This window comes from Callorhinus ursinus, unplaced genomic scaffold (genome assembly GCF_003265705.2).
Source record: "Callorhinus ursinus isolate GAN/ISIS: 27379988/994484 unplaced genomic scaffold, GSC_fseal_2.0 scaffold1, whole genome shotgun sequence".
Lineage (NCBI taxonomy): Eukaryota > Metazoa > Chordata > Mammalia > Carnivora > Otariidae > Callorhinus > Callorhinus ursinus.
Window position 1 is genome coordinate 20,154,103 of NW_027397063.1, and position 21,483 is coordinate 20,175,585.

The window sequence follows — 21,483 nt, forward strand, 5'->3', positions numbered from 1 at the left end:
TTGTGGTTGATACAGTGTAAGGTTAATTCATAAAGCCTTTCTTTCCCCATTTTATCTTAACTGTTTTTTAGGATTTGATTTGTCTGGTTTTGGGGAATAAATCAATGTATTAACTTCATTTCTTAACACATCATGAAAATTTAACAAAGTAATATTTTAATGTTAGATAGGTTTTATTCAATTTTCTATAGAGTGTGTAGTTTGAGAGGGGAAAAATGATAAAAAGCTTTATGATACCAGTATTCTGAAACATTTTCCCATTCTGGATAAAGTCCGTGGGTATATTAGGTCTTATAAACCTTGCCTGGGGAGACACTAATTAAAGGAACTTCAATGACTATGATCAGTTTTTTTAATAGAAACAGATGTTGAAAATAAAGATCTTCTTGTGAAAACTAAAATCTTCTGCATATATATATTTCTAAAATGTTTAAATGTTGTATTTTTCTAACAGAATACTAGTTACACTGTCTTCCAAACAACTTCCTGCATAGCACAAAATACTTTATTACTCTTTAATTTTGCGGTTCATTTTTTAACTTTATATTCAGAGTGAAGAAAAAAAAAAGGATATCTTGAATTCAAAACCAGACATTATAAATAGCATCATATCATCTTAAATCTTTTTTTTTTAAGATTTTATTTATTTATTTGTCAGAACTAGTGTGAGCACAAGTGGGGCAGCAGGCAGAGGGAGAAGCAGGCTCCCCGCTGAGCAGGGAGCCCAATGCAGGACTCGATCCCAGGACCCTGGGATCATGGCCCGAGCCAAAGGCAGACTTTTAACCCACTGAGCCACCCAGACGCCCCATATCATCTTAAATCTTAAAGTACTTTAGAATTATGACAGTCTACCCCACAGACTCAGGCTCCGAGAATTTGACCTGTTGCATGTTCCGCTGGGACCACTACCTCTGCCAGGTGCTGGGATGTAAGGATGACAAAGATGTAATCCTTGCCTATAAGTTGTGTACCCTCTAGCTGAGGACCAGACATAAACAAACCAAAATACAATTTTGCAATGAGATGATTGAAAGGTCTGCTGAGTGCTGTGGAGTCCCAGAAATGAAAAACCATCCTCAGCCTGTGGAGTTCAGGGAAGGCTGTCTAAGGAAGGGGTAAGTCCTCCGCTGAGGCTTACAGAATAAAAGAGATGTCTTATTCCTTTAGCTTGATTTTAGGCAAATGGGGCTGATTTTATGATTTAAAAATGCATTACCTGATGCATTTTTATGTCTGATCTATTTTATGAAATGAGGATGATTGTAGGGACTGTGTGGGCGAATGGGGGAAAGGGCACTGAGCAGAAGGTTTTTTACTTTCTATACGCTATTTCTCCCACTGTTATGTCTTATTCATGTGTAATGACAAGAATTTAAATATAAAACCAATTATTTGTATAAATGCTATAATTGAAAGCATGAAAAGGACCAAAACAACAAAGCAAATAAATAGTAGGAAATATTGATGTAAGGATTTCAGTCAGAAGCCCTGACTTCTATTAACTGCTGTCCACGTTTCTTCTCCAGCTCAAGAGGAGCCCCTTCTAAAGCCTCCTTCCTGCGCCCCCCCCCCCCCCGCCTCACCTAGGTCTGTATTCATGTCTGAGTGTCAGGTGCCCCAGCAAGGGCCACAAGCAGGCTGTCCCTGAACGGACTGAACAGACCCAAGACCTGGAGAGCAGCAGAGCTGGGGCTCAAATTGGTGGTGACTGCCAAAGTCACTGAGATTGTTACTGCAAACATTTGCTTACGTGCCCAGATGAGCAAAAGACAGATCAGGGGGAAGTATGGGTGGCAGTTTCTTCAATAAAAATGAAACCATTTAAATAAACAGCCTTTTGACAGATGGTAGGCCAGTGGCTTCATCTTCCTAGTTGAAGAACATATTTTAATGTTCCCCTTCAATATTTAAAGACAGAAATTCTCCAGGTACATTGTGCATACTCTCGTTTTTGTTTATTAATCCCCTGGGGTGGGACCTGTCAGGTTATTGACGCCACCTTTTTACGGATACTGTCATTATGTCTGCCCAGGGATCGTGTCTGCAGTGGTGTTTCTCGGCCTCAGGCTGACTAAAACCTTCAATCTGGAAAGCCTTGTATTCTGGGCCAGTACGGGCAAGAATGATATTGTGGTGTTTATTTACCATTTTTGGAAAATCAAGTCAGAGTTCATGGACCTTTCATGGCAAAGCAGCACTTTCATCCAGGCAGCACATAAAGAAGAATGTTAATTGATTAAGTGGTTAATTAATTGATAAATGATTCCTCCAAATAGACTTTAATCGTGTATTTTATAAGGAACTCTATTTGTTTTAAAAGACAATAAATGTCAATAGATTCTTGTGATCAAATTTTGATATACAAATTAGTATCCATTACTAGTAATTTTACTATACCCGCATTCTTTTTCTGCCTAGTACAGGAAGTTCCACTTTTTGTGGTATTTAATTTAATACATATTTTTTTTCTTTTTACTTTGTTACTGAGAAACCCCAGTTGTTTTTTTTTTTTAACATTTTATTTATTTATTTGACAGAGAGAGAGAGCACAAGTAGGCAGAGAGGCAGGCAGAGGGAGAGGGAGAAGCAGGCTTCCCGCTGAGCAGGGAGCCCGATGCAGGGCTCGATCCCAGGACCCTGGGATCATGACCTGAGCCAAAGACAGCCGCTTAACCAACTGAGCCACCCAGGCACCCCTGAGAGAAACCCCAGTCTTTCTAGGATAGTACAATTCTGGTATTTTCATTTAAACCTGTTTAAATATCAAAAATAATTTTGTAAAATGAAAATCTGATAATTGAGAACATTTACACATTATCATAATTTGCAAATTATATAAAGCTATAGCAGGTGATACTTGATTTAACAAGGAAGGCTTTGATATTATAAATTCACCCCAACAGCATTATGTATCCTTAAAAATGATGATTTCTTGATCAGAACACTTTTAGAAAGAACATTCATCACATAACCCTTGGTTCATAAATGTAATTTAAGATAAATTCAATACTTTGTTTGAACAGCTAAAACAAAAGGCATGGTTTTGTTAGGTAATTGCACTGTTCAATAATATATTCCATTAAGAATCACTTTTATTGCTGTTGTCAGTAACAAAACTCTCTTATAATTTGGAAGTTATGGAAGACTATGGATACATTCTACAATTTTCCTGGTTGAACCAATTTTTAGCAGTTAAATCTGTGTATCTGGGAAGAAGTAGCCCAAGATATTAAGGAATATACAATTAATTTCCATTTCAGCTGGTACAAAGACATGGAGGGTTGGGGGACCATGGAATGATTCAGGGACTTACAAGTTAAATTAATTTCAAATTGTCACATGGCAAAGATCAGTAATAACAAATTAATATGCAAGCATCCATATGCACATACACACACACATTAAAAACTTACAATTCTGAAATACACATACGCAAGTTTCTTCTCGTGTTCTGTGATGAATGCAACATTTTAAGCAGAATATGCTTTATAACAAAAAGTGCGTGAAGATCTTGTCTTCAAAGATGGGGAACATTTTTAAAACAGAGTGTACCCTGTGAGTAAATGCAGAGTATCTGGTAAGTGTACTTAAACCCCCAGGAGCTTTGATCAAATACCAGCTGTTACATCAGTTCTGTCGGTAATCTTTCTTACTGATCTGTGACCTTGACCTTGTGCTTGTATCTGTATGTCAAATCTGTTTTCGGGTTGGGGAGACCATAGTTGAGTTTAATAGGATTTATGCTCCAATCTCAAAGGACGGAGCATATACATACACATGTACATGTACACATATATATATTCATATACATATACATACACACACTGTAAACACTCGATTCCAGGAGAAGAAAGCAGCATTTCCCATTATACTTTATATTTTGGTGGGGATTGGAAAATACTATGCTCTTGAAAACTGATAGAAAGCGAGCACCGGTTACTTTGAAGAGCTATTGAAAAAGGTTAAGAGAACCTATACCTTCTGTTTATTTTATATTTAAACCCTTTTTTCCCACATTTATGTGCTACCCAAAATAATCTGTTAACGAGTGTTTTGTGTTTCTTCAGAGAAACTGTAGTTTCTTCAAGAACAGTAGGAGGCAGTGAACAGACATTAATATTAATGCTAAATAAACATACGTATTCTTTATCATATAATGATTCTCTTCTAGATTTTTAAAAGTTGTAGTTAGAATTCATTTTAGCTAACAATATTCTAGTATTCTGTTTTCAAGCTAATGCAACACATCATCCAAGAAAGCATTACATTTTTGGAATAGAAATTGTTGGGCAATTGAGCTCTTTCTCTAGCATCTTTCATTCTGTGAGCCTTTTTTAACTTAAAAATACCCAACTTTTTCATCTTCATTTCTATTTAAAATTAATTTTTTTTATAAACTGTAGAGGCAGAGTAAAATGGATAGTAGATTTTATTGAATCTGAGTCATATACATAAGCCTTCTGAGTATGTATCAGCCTTCAGAACAAAGAAGCTCTTCTTTATTTTGCTATATCAGTTATAGGGGATATTTGTTTCTGTTGCCAGGACAAATAATTGTCCTCTCTCTCATATGCATTCATCTATGTTATCAAGGATCCTAAATCTTTACTGTTGCACTTTATTTGGTATGTAGTCATTGTGAGATAAGCCAAAGCTCCAGTTTGATTATTAGCTCATATTTAGCTTTTAAATAAACATTTGTTTGAAATTCCTTGACCCTCCCCCCCCTTAAAGAAAGCAGTGAAGATAAGTAATTTGGGGGGTATTGGATGGGCAGGGTGTATGGCTGTTTGAAAATCACTTCCTTCCCTCAGAATTCACTAAAAAGACTATAACGCATATTGGTCAGGACTATTTCCACAACTTTATGATAGCATTGTCATCTTTCTGATTAAAATGCTTATTATCATTTTATCAACTACAATTTGATAAATTACTTGGAATCACAGAAATAAAATTTTAGAGTTGAAGAGGTCTTCAGATACATGTCCTTCTATTGAACACTTGAGTAGGTCAAACACTAGTGTGTCCTAGTGAGTCGCTTTTAATAGGGTATGTGAGTGACACTGTTTTACTCCTGTGGAAGCAGCTGACAGCAAGTTAAAGCTGATGGACCTGGAAGTTAGGAGCAAATTTGGCCTTGGGCAAAAATATGTAAGTCCCTTGGGCTGCAATGGAGAGCATCTGGGCAGGCAGTTTACTCACTACAGTGTCAGGGGCTTCTGTTACCAATCTTAGAAGACTATTTACATCTCAAGTGAGAACCCCTGGGAGAGGGCAAAAAGCTCTTATGTTCTAATTTAATGTTGAGACCCCCAGTTGAGCAAAATATTTTTAGATAAGTTTATTTTCCTGGCACCCATCAAATTGTACAACCATACATCCATCTTTTGATAACGATAATACTGCAAAGAAAAGTACTATCTTGGAATTCAAATTATATCAAAGGACATTAACGAATATTCCTTTTCTTCAATAAGAAATATATTCTAAGAAATGAAATTTCAGGCTTCCCCTTTTACCATGCCCTTGTTATTCTCCTTGAAAAGGCAGCAATTGAATGTTTCTTTTATTTTTTTTTTCTTAATTTTTTTTCAAAAACTGACTTTTTCCCATTTCTGTCACTGATTTATTATGCTTCTATTGTAGTGGTGGTCAGTCTGTTAGATTTAGTTTTAATAAAACAATAGTTACAATAATTAAGAGAGTAACAAATGATATTTACAGTTTTTTAGACAAAATAGCTCAGTTTTCCAAATGTTTACAAATACTTAGAATTCTTTTGTTTTTCAAGTTTGAGAAATAATTGACATACATTACTATAAGTTTAAAGTGTACAGCATAGTGGCTTGATTTATGTATATTGTGAAATGATTACCACAATAGATTTTGCTAACTCCCATCTTCTCATATAAATACAATTTAAAAAAAAAAGAAGAAAGGAAAAAAAAATTCTTCTCATGATGAAAACTCTTAGGATTTACTCTCTTAACTTTCCTAGACAGCATACAGCAGTGTTAGCTGTAATCATCATGCTGCATGTTACATCTTACATCCCTAGGACTTACTTACTGTATAGCTGGAAGTTTGTACCTTTAAACCACCTTCCTCCAGTTTATTCTTTCCTAGCATTTTTTTTTTTTTTTTTTTGGTTATTCGGTGTCTTTTATGGTTCCATATAAATTTTAGAAGTGTTTTTTATACTTCTATTTAAAAAAAGCTATTGGACTCTTGATAGGGATTGCATTGAATCTATGGATGGTTTTTGGAAGAATTGACATTTTAACAGTATTAATTGTTCCAATCCATGAACATAGGATACCTTTTCATTTATTTGTCTTCTTTCTATCAGTGTAGTTTTCAGAGTAGAGATGATTCACTTCCTTAAATTTATTTCTAAGTATTTTGTTTTTGATGCTATTGTAAACAGGATCGATTTCTTTTTAGAAAATTTGTTGCTAGTGCATAGAAATGCTACTGATTTTTGTATGTTAATTTTGTATCTTGCAGCCTTACTGAATTTATTGATTACATCTAATGGTTTTTTGGTTGGTTGAGTCTTTAGGATTTTCTATATATAAAATCATTTCATCTGCAAATAGGGACAATTTTTGCTTCTTCCTTTCTAATTCTGATACTTTTTATTTCTTTTTCTTGCCTGATTGCTCTAGTTATGACTTCTAGTACCATGTTTAATAGGAGTGGCAAGATGGGACACCATTGTCTTATTCCTGATCTAAGAGCAAAAACTTTCAACTTTTCACCATTGAATGTAATGTTAGCTGTGGGCTTGTCATATATGGCCTTTATTATGTTGAGATCTTTCCTCTATGCCAAATTTGTTAAAGAGTTTTTGTCACAAATAAATTGTGAATTTTGTCAAATGTTTTTCTGTATCTAGTGAGATATGATCATCATTCTTTCATTCCCTTAATGTGATGGATCACATTGATTGATTTGCTGGTGTTGAATTATATCTGTGCATCTCAGGGATTAGTCCCATTTGATCATGGTAAATGTTTCTTTTAATATGCTGCTAAATTTGGTTTACTAGTATTTTATTGAGAATTTTTGTCTCTGTGTTCATCAAGGATATTGACTGGTAGTTTTTTGGGTTTTGTTTTGTTTTGTAGTAGTGTCCTTTTTCTGGTTTTGGTATCCAGATAATGCTGGCCTCATAAAATGAGTTTGGGAGTGTTCCCTCCTCTGATTTTTTTGGAAGGATTTGAAAAGGATTGGTGTTAATTCTTCTTCAAAGTTCAGTGAAATTCACCAGTGAAGCCATCAGGCCCTGGGGTTTTCTTCATTGAGAGATTTTTGAGTACTAATTCAAACTCCTTACTAATTATTGTCTATTTAGATTTTCTGTTTTTTTTCTGGATTCAGTCTTTGTAAGTTGTATGTTTCTAGAAAATTTCCCATTTCTTACAGATTGTCTAGTTTGTTGGAGTATAGTTGTTCATAATAACCTATTATGATCCTTTTCATATATGTGGTATTAGTAATGGTAATGTCTCCTTTTTTATTTATAATTTTTGTTGACTTGGGTAAAAAATAATTTTTAATTTATAATAGGGGGTTCACTATAGTCTTCATTTCTTAAGGAAGCCCCCAGGACCCTTAATCTGAAATGTTACTTTTTCTTTCCTGTTCTGTGAAATTTAGTGTTGAGTTTCATGTATTGTAACTTTTCATTGGCCCTTGTTTGGAAAGCTTAATCTCATACATTTGGATAAAATGTTTGGTGTTATGTCCTCTTGATAAATTTTTCTTGGATTTTTGTTTCCTTTTCAACTTTTTTAAAACTTTCGTTCAAAGTTTCACCTTAGAGAACACCAAGAGTTTTCTAAATTATTTACCTCAATTTGTATTGCTTTAATAAAAGTTTCAATAATTAGGACTTCAGAATCTTCCTAGTACTTAGATATTTTTCTTTTAATCCTTAATGAAACATCTTAATATTTTTCTTAGCCTTTTGTGTAAAAAAATCCCTAAAATAATCTACAGTGAAAATTAGGTAATATTGTACAATAGGAGTTATTCTTGAATATCACAATTAAGTAGACTTTCAGGTATTTTTGCATTTTGAGGAAGCAGAGCCAAAAATTAAAATGCTCATTAGAGTGGTATCGGAGAAATACCTTTAAATTCAATACTCAAACAGGTATACTTGATAATGGAGAAGAAAGTAGAAGAGATTTCATGGAAACAGTTGGAAGTTATGAGGTATTTACTAGACATAATTTAAATACCATACAAAGTGGCTTCATAGATGTTTAATCTCTGAAATGTGTTTCTAATGGAGAATTTGATCTTAAGTAAGATACTGAGTCCTTTCCTTAAAAACAGCTGGAGGAAGACCTTTCTCATTGTTTATTTATTGTCAACCAAAAGTAGTCCCACGTACAAGAATTCTATTAGATTCATCCTTCATAAAAAAAACAAAAACAAAAAAAGATTCATCCTTCATTTATCCAAGTAGAATTTTATTTTGCCATTTCAAAAATTGTTTAAAAATTCAGTAGATGTTCCCTTTGCTTAATAAGCCATTTCCAAATAGAAAGTGCAAAACGCATTGCAATGAAAATAGTTTTAACTACTCAAAGAATCAGTATAACACCCATTTGGGAACTGTTAACATGCAAATTATTTACAACTATCTTATTGACTAAAGTTCTAAAAAAAAAAAAAAACTTAGACTTCAACATAATTTCATATTTTTCAGGTACTTAAAAGAAAATGTACCTTTAAAAAAAATACACTCTGAATTCACGCATTTTACTAAATATTTAACTAAACTAGCCTTTGTGTTGAAACTTGGATCGTTCCCCAAATCTATGTATATGGTCAAGATTCCATGGAATCCTTTAATGGTTTAGTTTGATTTTATTGTTTTTTTAAATCTAACAATAATTTTTTTACTGTATGCTAGCTAGAGCAGTAAAATGTCAATTTTATAACATTTAAAAGATTTTCATGCTTATAAACAATTTTAAATCAATAAAAAGAAGATTCAGTTTATAATTTTAACATTATAACAGTTGTACACGAACTTTATTAAATTGTCATGAAATGCATTAACCCTTGATATACTCTGAAGCAGGGTTCTTTGGACCTGGTGTTAGTTTTTGAAACCTTTTTTTTTTTTTTTTTAAATATTTCTAACTAGTAGGAAGGATTATACTACATGACTTTTATTCGTTTTAAAAGTTTTAATCAATGTGTTTTTAGTAGGAAAAGAACAGTTATCTTGCTATTACTATATGTGCCCAATGGAACCTTTTGTAAATCAAAAATACATTATGGAACCTTAGTGATCTTAATTTTCCTATATCATTAAGTATTTTGCCATTTTCTGATCTTGATAATTAATTCATTATTTATTTCCAACTGTGCCAAATACTAAAAAGAATAAGCAAAGAGAAAATAATGGAAGTGCCTAGAAGGGTGATGCAGTAGTGAAATAGGTCATCATTATATAATCTTCAATTTCCTTATTGCATAGCCCATTAATTCTATATCATTTTTCATGAATGTTTAAAAAGTCTGGAGACACTGTCTTTGTAGTCTTCCTAGTCTGTTTTAAGTTTTTAGTAAACACAGTAGAGAATTCAGTATTTTTCATTTTCCATCTGTAACATCAAAGAAAAGAAAGCTGGCATAGGAAGATGCTTCAATTAGATGAATCAGAGGATGACTGCAAGAGAATGATAGTAGCACTCTAGACATGATGATGGTGACATTGACCTTATAAGCAACATCTCTGACTGTTGTCTTCAGATGACAACATCGTAAACGAATTTTTTCAAACTCAGGAATCAATGAGTGAACAATATAGTTCAACATTATAGTTCTTTTATTTTTTTCCAGGTTTATTGAGGTATAAATGACAAGTAACATTGTGAGAGTTTAAGGTCTACAGTGTGATGATTTGATATGCACATATATAACAAAATGATTACTATAATAAAGTTAGTTAATACACCCCTCAACTCACATTGTTCCCATAACAATATAGTTCTAAAGACAAAAAGGAAATACAGTATTTCTTTCATCTAGTCAGTTGCTCAATAAGAAGGGCTGCATCACTCACTATTTTGTGACAAGAACCTCAGCTGTCCTGTTTTGCTCAAAGGAAATAGGACAGTATCCTTTCTTTTATGATGTTGGCACATCCAAATTTATTTGAAATGGTTCATAAGGGCAAATTTTGAAGGCTGGTGTGTAATAAAAGAGATTGGAGGAAAACAGAGACACGGATATGAAATAATCCATTGGGTTGATCTTTATAATTGGTGTTAGTAAATCTAAAAATAAAAAATATATATTTTGCAATTATGGAACAAGGAAGATTTCTTTCCTCTCTTCAGCATAATTATGAGCTGTCAGAGTTTTCCAAAGTAACACATTTTGAATTATACAAGTACAAAAAGAAGACCCAGAGGTGATGATAATGCTTACCTCTTAGACATGTACCAATCTGGAATTGGTACTTAAAGGATGTTTCCAGGTTCTGGCATGACAGTTGATGAGCTGTCAGTTGCCCATTATCTTTCAAAACTAGGAAGATAAGGAATTAAGAATGGGCTTGGTGTAAATTGTGTAAATTCTTAAAATTCTGATGCTTTATTTTATCCCTTCATTCTTTCTTTGTTAATTATTCATAAATTGACTTAAATATTAAAATGTTTGTTGGACCCAGATGGTAATGGTGATGCCTGTTTTTCTTGGTATACTGAGGGTTAAACAAACCCATTAAAATTACAGAGCTGATTTTGATTTACAATGATAAATCTAAAATCAAGATTAAGTCACCTCTTAATATATTATTAAAGGTTACACTAAACTTTTTGTTAAAATCAGTTTTTCTAAAAATTTTATGGAACCACCTTATAAAAATGACAACTGAGTGGGAACAAATATTGTTCAATCAGGTTTTATTTTTTTCTCCTTCATATATATGTATTTTTCGGGTTCGTTAAATCTTTCTCCGCTTTGCCTGCCATACCTACCAACCTAATGTTTAAAGATAGGATATTAATATAACCTATTTTAGTTTCTAAACTAAAATTTTTCTTATAAAATCTGATGAGAGTGGGTCACCTGGGTTGCTCAGTCGTTAAGCGTCTGCCTTCGACTCAGGTCATGGTCCCAGGGTCCTGGGATCGAGCCCCACATCGGGCTCCCTGCTCAGCGGGAAGCCTGCTTCTCCCTCTCCCACGCCCCCTGCTTGTGTTCCCTCTCTTACTGTGTCTCTCTCTGTCAAATAAATAAATAAATAAATAAATCTTTAAAAAAGAAAAAATCTCATGAGAGTTACAAAACTTATTTCATTTGTTCATTTGTAATTTTTTCTACCTTTTTTTTCCCTGCCCCCTCCTTACTTTTATTCTCTGTTTTCTTTTACCCCCCATAAACCAAATGTTGTGGATGATTCTGTTCCCTTTGCAAAATCACTTAGCAAGTGTATGCCATATAAGTGAAGTCTCTTCCTTATTGTGTTTATGAGGAGACCGTTGAGTACCTTTATTTTTTTTTTTAAGATTTTTTTTTTTTTTTTTTTATTTGAGAGGGAGAGAATGAGAGATAAAGAGCATGAGAGGGAAGAGGGTCAGAGGGAGAAGCGGATGTGGGACTCGATCCTGGGACTCCAGGATCATGACCTGAGCCGAAGGCAGTCGCTTAACCAACTGAGCCACCTAGGCGCCCCGTTGAGTATCTTTAAATAGACACAGGCTCTAATAAAATCATTGTCGAAGTTTTGAACGTGCAAGTAGATCCACTGACAAGGCATTAAATCACAGTATTTTGTAAAATATTCCAGTTTTAAAATATACTGCTTGCCAATCTCTCAGGAGGCCTAATTCTTAATAGTATGTTGACATTTAGATATTTTTAACCAAATATACTCAAGTAGTGTTAAGCAGCTGGCAACATTCTTAAGTAATATGTATATAAAATTAAAAAGGAAGCCAACTGTGTATGTCGGTGATTCAAAAAAAATGTGGTTGTCTTTTTGCTAAAAGAAAATGAGTCAGGCTAATACTGACTCTAAATTTTAACTTTAAGAAGTCTATTTATTAGGTGATGGTAATATTTTACATTATACCCTAATATCTGTAGTCTCAGGGAGCTGTACTGTATCCAATCACCTTGTCTCCTTTAGTTTTTTTCCTAAATTTCTCAATTAAGTTCTATTCTTTATTCTAGAAATGTGAAAAGGCAAGATTTGGGAAAGGTAGGAGGGGATTGTTAATGATTTCTCCTGCTTCAGTTATTTAAAGGAAAGAGAGGGAAGTTATCTGAAGAAATTTGGCTCACTCAATTCCCTGAAGAGCTTTTACTTGTAGGATCTGAGTGACTTCAAGCCTTAAGTAGTCTCAGAATTCCTACTTTTTTCAGCATTTCATTTTTTGCTAGCACGTTGGTAGGTATTGCCACTGAGTGCCTCCTGAAGCAGCACCTCGGGAAATACAGCCTTTGATTTACAGATTCATCTTATTTAAAAAAAAACAGGTTTCCTGTTAAAAGAAGGTCTTTCCTCCCTGATTCATAATGGTGCTGTTTATACAATTTTTTTCAAAAAAATTAATGAAAAATAACCACATGGACTTAGAATTTTCTGGAAGCAATTATTCATCTTCCCATCAGGTCAATTCTAAACTTGTTTCCTGCCCATTTTTCTAGAGGGTGATGTGATTGCCTATGTATACACATAGTTATATTTATACATATTATGGTAACCACATTTTCTAAACTAAAAATTGGTATAAGTACCTTAACACATTTTTCTAAATTAATGATTTTTATTTTAGGATCATAAAATTTTTTCAAGTCACATATAATAGTTTAATTTATTTATACTTTATACTGATAGCGAAGTCACACAAAAAGAAATAGCATGGGTGGGGAAAAGAGTATTCTCTATGAGGAACATCTTAGAAACTTAGAGTTACAGGTTCACCCATAACCTGTCTGTCTTCTTCATCTGTTAGGAATGGACCTCACATTAAAATTTCTACATAGAGCAAATGAGTGAAGGTTTAAAAATGGATACATTAAACCTCTGATAGACTTGATCAGCATCTAGAGAATCACTCTCTTCTGTTTTTAATAGGTCATGGTAGAAATGAAGTTTGTGATTATACTTCAGTGTTTATGAATATGACTAAGACTGTCACACTTTGCATCGGCCTACAAGATATTTGTCAGTCTTCCATTTCTTTGAAAACAGAAATCCTACAAATTACTTACGGAATGTGTGATGTTTCAAGGATGCTATCAGAAGTGAATCTGCTCTGTAGTACTCAACCCTACACACAGCTCATCAGATGAGTCCATGTCATATGCATCTCTTTTATTTTTTTCCTGCACATCTGTTTTTGTTCCTTCGTAAGCTTCCAGTAATATAAGAAAGCTAATTCTAGCTCCCTTATAGAGCTACATCACTATAAAAGAGACTTAGCATTTATATTACTCTGCGTAAAGTGCTCATGAAAATTCAGAAACTTCGTGTGTTTTGGAAGACAGTTACATAATGCCAAAATACTTTCTCTAATTGATTTGCAGTATGGATTAATTTATAGGATTTCCAGTAGCAATTTCCAGTTTAATAGGAATGACAAAATATGTTACTAAAGAAGTATCTATAATATCTATATATGTATGTACATTATGTTTTACATATGTGTATATATATATACACACACCTCCATAGAAACTTAGAAATACTAGATTCTTTTGCTTGTCGGTATCATAGCATAATACTAGTTCTGTCCCTTCTTAACTTTTTTATTTATTTATTTTTTTTAGAACACTGCTATTTGCATTTAATTGGAAACAAAAGATGAAGAAGGAGAAGCAGTATATTCGCTAAGGAGTCTATCTGCTTGCTGCTGCAGACCTATGTATTAAGGAATTCTTTTGCTTCATCTTGCATAGGAGTTGATCAGCTCTGTGGTCAGACTACTTTGGAATTTGCCTGTCTTTCATCTTGTTGTTGCCAGAGGAAATCCTGGTTGGAATGTAACAGGACATCTCCGTCTGATTACTATGGAAGGTGATAAACTGACACTTACTTATTAAAGTTACATCTCACTCACCCACAGAAAACCATTCTTTAACGTGAATAGAAACCAAGCCCTTGTGAACACTTCTATTGAACATGACTCATGGAGAAGAGCTTGGCTCTGATGTGCACCAGGATTCTGTTGTTTTAACTTACCTAGAAGGATTACTAATGCATCAGGCAGCAGAGGGATCAGGTACTGCCGTTGACAAAAAGTCTGCTGGGCATAATGAAGAAGATCAGAACTTTAACATTTCTGGAAATGCATTTCCCAACTGTCAAAGTAATGGTCCAGTTCTCAATACACATTCATATCAGGGATCTGGCATGCTGCATCTCAAAAAAGCCCGACTCTTGCAGTCTTCTGAGGACTGGAATGCCGCGAAGCGGAAGAGGCTGTCTGATTCCATCGTAAATTTAAACGTGAAGAAGGAAGCTTTACTAGCTGGCATGGTTGACAGTGTGCCTAAAGGCAAACAAGACAGCACATTACTGGCCTCTTTGCTTCAGTCATTCAGCTCTAGGCTGCAGACCGTTGCTCTGTCGCAACAAATTAGGCAGAGCCTCAAGGAGCAAGGATACGCACTCAGTCATGATTCCTTAAAAGTGGAGAAAGATTTAAGGTGCTACGGCGTTGCATCGAGTCACTTAAAAACTCTGTTGAAAAAAAGCAAAGCTAAAGATCAAAAGCCTGATACCAATCTTCCTGAGATAACTAAAAACCTCATCAGAGACAGGTTCGTAGAGTCACCACATCATGTTGGACAAAGTGGAACAAAGGTCATGAGTGAACCCTTGTCGTGCGCTGCCAGATTACAGGCTGTTGCAAGCATGGTGGAAAAAAGGGCTAGTCCGGCCACTTCACCCAAACCTAGTGTCGCTTGTAGCCAGTTAGCATTACTCCTTTCAAGTGAAGCCCATTTGCAGCAGTATTCTCGAGAACATGCTTTAAAAACACAAAATGCAAATCAAGCGGCAAGCGAAAGACTTGCTGCCATGGCCAGATTACAAGAAAATGGCCAAAAGGATGTTGGCAGTTTCCAGCTCTCGAAAGGAATGTCAAGCCATCTCAATGGTCAGGCAAGAACACCGTCAAGCAAACTAATGGCAAGCAAAAATACCACCTTTCAGAATCCAATGGGTGTCGTTCCTTCTTCCCCCAAAAATGCAAGCTGTAAGAACTCACTGGAAAGAAACAGTATCAAACAAGCTGCTAATAATAGTTTGCTTTTACATCTTCTTAAAAGCCAGACCATACCAAAGCCAATGAATGGACATAATCATAGTGAGAGAGGAAGCATTTTTGAGGATAGTAGTACACCCACAACTATCGATGAGTACTCAGATAACAATCCTAGTTTTACAGATGATAGCAGTGGCGATGAAAGTTCTTATTCCAACTGTGTTCCCATAGACTTGTCTTGCAAACATCGAATCGAGAAACCAGAACCTGACCAGCCTGTTTCTCTCGATAATTTAACTCAGTCCTTGCTAAACACCTGGGATCCCAAAGTCCCCACCACTGTAGACATCAAAGAAGATCAAGATACCTCAAGGAATTCTAAGCTAAATTCACACCAGAAAGTAACACTTCTTCAATTGCTACTTGGCCATAAGAATGAAGAAAACGTAGAAAGAAACAATAGTCCTCAGGAAGTACACAGCGATGTGACCAAGTTCAGTACCCAGAATTACACGAGGACTTCTGTAATAGAAAGCCCCAGTACAAACAGGACTACCCCAGTGAGCACTCCTCCATTCCTTGGATCCACAAAAGCAGAGTCCCCCATCAATCTTTCCCAACACTCTGTGGTCATCAGATGGAAGTCCCCACCATATGCCTGTGGCTCTCAGGCTGAAAAGCCCACAAATACTGCATCTAACCACTTGATGGACCTTACAAAGAGCAAGGAATCGCAAGGAGAGAAACCAGTCCAGAATGAAGGTGCCCAAAACTCTGCGACTTTCAGTGCCAGTAAACTGTTACAGAATTTAGCTCAGTGTGGAATGCAGTCGTCCCCCTCAGGAGAAGAGCAGAGACCTAGCAAACAGCTGCTAAGTGTCAACACAGATAGACCTGTAGGCATGGTTGATAGATTAAATAGTCCTCTGCTCACAAATAAAGCAAACGCAGTGGAGGAAAACAAGGCATTTAGCAGTCAAGCAACGGGTCCTGAATCAGGACTTTCTGGTTCTGAAATAGAAAATCTGCTTGAAAGGCGCACTGTCCTCCAACTGCTCCTGGGAAACCCCAACAAAGGGAAGAGTGAAAAGAAAGATAAGATTTCTTTACGAGATGAAAGTACTCAGGAACATACAGATAGAGCTTTAAGTGAACAAATACTGATGGTAAAAATAAAATCTGAGCCTTGCGATGACTTACATATTCACAATTCAAATGTTCACTTGAGCCATGATGCCAAGGGTGCCCCATTCTTAGGTATGGCTCCTCCCGTGCCGAGAAGCACAGCTGCCTTACCAGTGTCCGAGGACTTTAAATCGGAGCCCGTTTCACCTCAGGATTTTTCTTTCTCAAAGAACGGTCTGTTGAGTCGACTGCTAAGACAAAATCAAGAGAGTTACCTGGCGGATGATCTGGACAACAGTCACAGAAACAGTGAACTGACAGTTCTAGAATCAAAGAACCTTTGCATGGTCCCTAAGAAAAGGAAGCTTTATACTGAACCTTTAGAAAGCCCTTTTAAAAAGATGAAAAATAACATAGTTGATGCTGCAAACAGTCACAGTGCTCCGGAAGGACTGTATGGGTCCTTGCTTAACCAGCAAGAGCTGAAATTTAGCAAAAATGATCTTGAATTTAAATACCCTGCCAGTCATGGTTCAACCAGCGAAAGTGAACATAGGAGTTGGGCCAGAGAGAGCAAAAGCTTCAATGTTCTGAAGCAGCTGCTTCTCTCAGAAAACTGTGTAAGAGATTTGTCCCAGCACAGGAGTAACTCCGTCGTCGAGAGTAAAAAGAAAGGACACAAAAATAACGTGACCAGTAGCAAACCTGAATTCAACATTTCTTCTTTAAATGGACTGATGTACAGTTCCACTCAGCCCAGCGGTTGCATGGAGAACAGGACATTTCCATACCCAGGAGTGGAAAAGGATCCCGTGAGTCCTCCTTTTTCTGAGCACTTGGGCTGTGCAGGGTCTAGACCAGAATCTGGGCTTTTGAATGGGTGTTCCGTGACCAGTGAGAAAGGACCCATTAAGTGGGTTATCACAGATGCGGATAAGAATGAGTACGAAAAAGACTGTCCAAGGCTGACCAAAACTAACCCAATACTGTATTACATGCTTCAGAAAGGAGGCAATGCTGTTACCAGTCGAGAAACACGGGACAAGGACCTTTGGAGGGAGCCCTCCTCTGCCGGAAGTGTCTCACAGGTCACAATCAAGGAAGAGTCACTTCCTGCTGCAGAAACGAAAGCCGCTTTCTTTAATCTAAGAAGCCCCTATAATAGCCATATGGGAAATAACGTCTCTCGCCCACACAGCGCAAATGGAGAAGTTTATGGACTTCTGGGAAACGTGCTAACAATAAAAAAGGAATCAGAATAAAATGTACCTGCCATACAGCTTTGGATCTTTTTTAAAACATACTTAGTAGGAACTTGAGATCTGTATAAATAAGAGCATGATTTGAGCAAAGCATGATATAATTGAAACTTTTTTCATTTTGAAAAGTCTTGGTTACTGGTGATGTTTAAATATGCATACTACTTTTTGCTTTACGTTAGAGGTCATGAGGAAACTATCGAACTAGCAATTGGTTGTTTAACACTCTGTAGGCATCAGACAACAACTGTGAGTAGCCTATGAATGAAATTCTTTTGTAATCAGATAATAGGCTTAAATGAAAATGTAAATCTCCATCCACAGTGGATTAATTTATTTTGCTGCCTTTATTAGGGTACTTTATTTTGCTTTTCAGAAGTCAGCCTACATAACACATTTGTTTTTAAATCAAATTGTTAAATAACTCTTTAAATGTTAATTATAGAATAAAAAAAAAACCTAATTCACTTCTCATTATCTGATTCAAAAATAAATTAGGAAAAAAATATGCATACATTTTTCACTTTTGCTAAAAAAAAAAACATTTATTTTTAACTCTTGGAAGGGGTTTTGTGGTTCCCAACGTGTTTCCCCCACCCCACTCCTTTTCAATATATATTTCTTTAAACCTTGTACTACTTAGTAAAAATTGATTACAATCGATGGAAGTTTGATAGATCCTTAAAAAAAGGCAGATTTCCATTTTTGTATTTTAGCTACTTTACTAAATTAATATTCCTCCTTTTACAGAATTAGGAAAGTTAACCATTTACCTTCAGGTGGTTTCCTGAACAGTTGAATATTTAAGAAGTTGTTTTTAACAGAAGCAAAATGGCTTTCCTTTGGACAATTTTCACCATCTCTTGTAAAAGTTACTTCTAACCATTTCTGTGGTACCTGTGAGTCTTATGACCAGGGTTTCTTAAAAGCTGGACTCAGACCACATGCATTAGAATCATCTGGAGCACTTGTTTTAGAATGCAGATTCCTAGGCAGCATCTCAGATCTACAGATCAAGAATCTCTGTTAAGTGGACCTGGGAATCTTCCATCTGCATCTAAACACACTCCCTAGATGTTTCTTCTGCATGCTGAAGTTTGAGAACCATTGCTTATGACTTTTCTCAGAACACAGGATTGTAAAAAAAAAACTATTTGATGCCTATATTTTCCCCAGTACAGTTATACATCAACTCAAAATTTGCAATATTATAGTTCGTATATAACCGTTATGTCTTTGGAAAATCGGGTTCAGAATACTTTTTATGACAAAAAAAAAAAATTGGGTGGAGGGGACAACTTTCATATCTGGCTCAACATCTCAGGAAAATCTGTGATTATTTATGTGTTCTAATGAGTAACATCTACTTAATTAGCCTTAGGGATGGAATAACAGGGCCACTTACCAAACTCAGGTGATTCCAGGATGGTTTGGAAATTTCTCCTGAATACATCCTTAGTTTCCATTAAAATCATTGTCCTAAGAACATTGCTGACAAAATGAAAACATTTATTTCAAACCCAAGAAAGGCACTAAACTCAGATTGACTAAACAGAAAAATACAAAGGGCACATATACATGACAGAGTTGTACATGGTCACTCCATTGGACCTATTATTTTAAAATTGCAATTAGAAGTAAACATTGATGTTATCTTGGAAGAACTTATTATTGAGCCACATGAGGTTTTGATCTTGAAACAAGTCCATATGTTTAAGTTCAGCTTTCACAGTCCACAGTTCATTCACCAGATAATATTTTTGTTTTTAAAAGTGAGCCAGGTTTGCAACTGACCTATCAAAAAATTGTTATATAATCAACTATTAATTAGAAGGAAATCTATTTGAAGTTGTTCTACTTGAAGTCGTTTCTAAGATTTTTATATTAAAAATGGGCGTTATTTCCTAATACGATCTAAAACCCTAAATGATTATTTTTTTCTCGAAATGATTTGTAAATAGTTACTGGATATATTATAAAACAATAGTCAGGAGTGAATATTATGCTATATCATGGAGAGATGAAGGCATACGCTTATTCTGAAGTGAAAATCCCACTGGCCAGTGAATATATTCTACTTCATCCCATATTGATTCTGTGACAATCTTGTCTACACTATAGCTTTTAAGCAAGTCATTTTTTTTCCTGCCATTATGAAAGGTCTGGAGCCTTAGAGATATGCTAAAAAAATTGTTGGTATTCCCCTTTGGTCAGGGGAAAATGGGCTTTCACAAGGGAGTGAAATTTAGGTCAGGGAAAAGAACATCAAGGACCGGCATCGCTATATTTTTGTTTGTTTCTTCGGTTGGTTGGTTGTTTTTGTTGTTGTCGTCATTCACAGTTAAAGGAATGAGGATATATAATACATAGATAAACATGACCAGAAGAATGACGTTCTGATTTACTAGAGAATGTCCCCAATTTGAGTTTAGGGTGATTTTAAAGAAGAACCAGTGAGAAAGGGCATACATCCATAAATTCACTTTGTTTATGCATATGTAGATATGAGGATGCACATATACACATTTTCAAGGACTATTTTAGATATCTAGACAATTTCTTCCTAATGAAGTCATTTGTGAAAGGGGTACTGCAGCTCTCATTGACATCAGTAAGGTAGCATTACCTGTTTATTCTCTGGTACATGTTACAGAAGAGTAAACTGGTGAGAGTATATATTTTATATATATATATATATATATAATATGTATATATATATATATTGACTTGTTACATGAAGATGTTAAAATCAGTTTTTAAAGGTGATGTAAATAGTGATTTCCTTAATGAAAAATACATATTTTGTATTGTTCTAATGCAACAGAAAAGCCTTTTAATCTCTTTGGTTTCTGTATATTCCATGTATAAGTGTAAATATAATCAGACAGGTTTAAAAATTGTGCATGTATGTATACAGTTGCAAGTCTGGACAAATGTATAGAATAAACCTTTTATTTAAGTTGTGATTACCTGCTGCATGAAAAGTGCATGGGGGACCCTGTGCATCTGTGCATTTGGCAAAATGTCTTAACAAGTCAGATCAGATGTTCATCCCAACATGACAGTATTCCATTTCTGGATATGACTTCTGTGGTTTAAACTTTGTGAAAGAATGTGCTTTGAATCCAAGGGTCTTAAAACTTTTTAAAATCAAGTCAACCACTTTTCAACATAACGAGTTCACACAACTACTTTCATGAATTTTTTAATCCCATTGGAAATGTACTGTTATACCAGGTGTATCCCAGTATATTGGAATACAGGCACATTACCACTCATGATATGAATTCTGGGGTTTACACAACCAATTTTGATGCGATCTGCTTAGTAATATAATTTGTCATTTTTATTAGAGATTTCATTTCTTCATGTGATGTCATGAAACTGTACATACTGCAGTGTGAATTTTTTTGTTTTGTTTTTTAATCTTTTAGTGTTTACTTCCTGCAGTGAATTTGAATAAATGAGAAAAATGCATTGTCTTTGGTTTCAAATGACTGTTATTTGGGGGGCTTTCTCTGGTTTAGGTTTTCCATAAATATAAAACTCTCTGGTCATGAAAATAGCAAGTCTTCAGGGATGCTTTACCCTTCTCAGAAAAAAAAGGAACGAAAAGAACAACGAAGAAGAAGAAGGTGGCCTATGAGTTAATGTATCTAGAGGCAGGGCAATTGAAGCATAGCTCAAAGAGACAGTCAGCCGACCTTGCCTTGATTCTATTATTTGGTGTGTAATTGAATGATCACTGTAGATTTTCAAAGTGGGAAAGAATTTGTACAGTGTTCAGAAATAAAGATTTGATAAACATTTGTTTTAAGATAAGATTTTATTAGGTTTTTTAATCC

The 21,483-nt window shown here is 35.1% G+C and overlaps 2 protein-coding genes across 6 annotated transcripts in view; both read left to right on the forward strand.

Moving 5' to 3' along the window:
* Positions 1 to 21,120, forward strand: part of NRIP1 (nuclear receptor interacting protein 1) — a 41,198-nt gene extending 20,078 nt beyond the window's left edge. For both annotated transcript variants that reach the window (XM_073891831.1, XM_025872756.2), the window contains exon 2: positions 13,816 to 21,120. In XM_073891831.1, coding sequence (XP_073747932.1) covers positions 14,168 to 17,641 — 3,474 coding nt within the window. In that variant the 5' untranslated portion in view covers positions 13,816 to 14,167 and the 3' untranslated portion in view covers positions 17,642 to 21,120. The remainder of the gene's footprint in view (positions 1 to 13,815) is intronic.
* The window catches only part of LOC112834046 (uncharacterized), a 342,252-nt gene that overhangs the window by 80,969 nt on the left and 239,800 nt on the right, over positions 1 to 21,483 (forward strand). Inside the window, exon 4 of one of the 4 annotated variants that reach the window (XM_073891860.1) lies at positions 1,530 to 1,762. The exons of 2 other annotated variants lie outside the window; for them this stretch is intronic. In XM_073891860.1, coding sequence (XP_073747961.1) covers positions 1,530 to 1,590 — 61 coding nt within the window. In that variant the 3' untranslated portion in view covers positions 1,591 to 1,762. Of the gene's footprint in view, positions 1 to 1,529; positions 1,763 to 13,120; positions 13,509 to 21,483 lie in introns of those variants that run through there. One more of the 4 variants, XM_073891872.1, reaches the window with a different exon arrangement.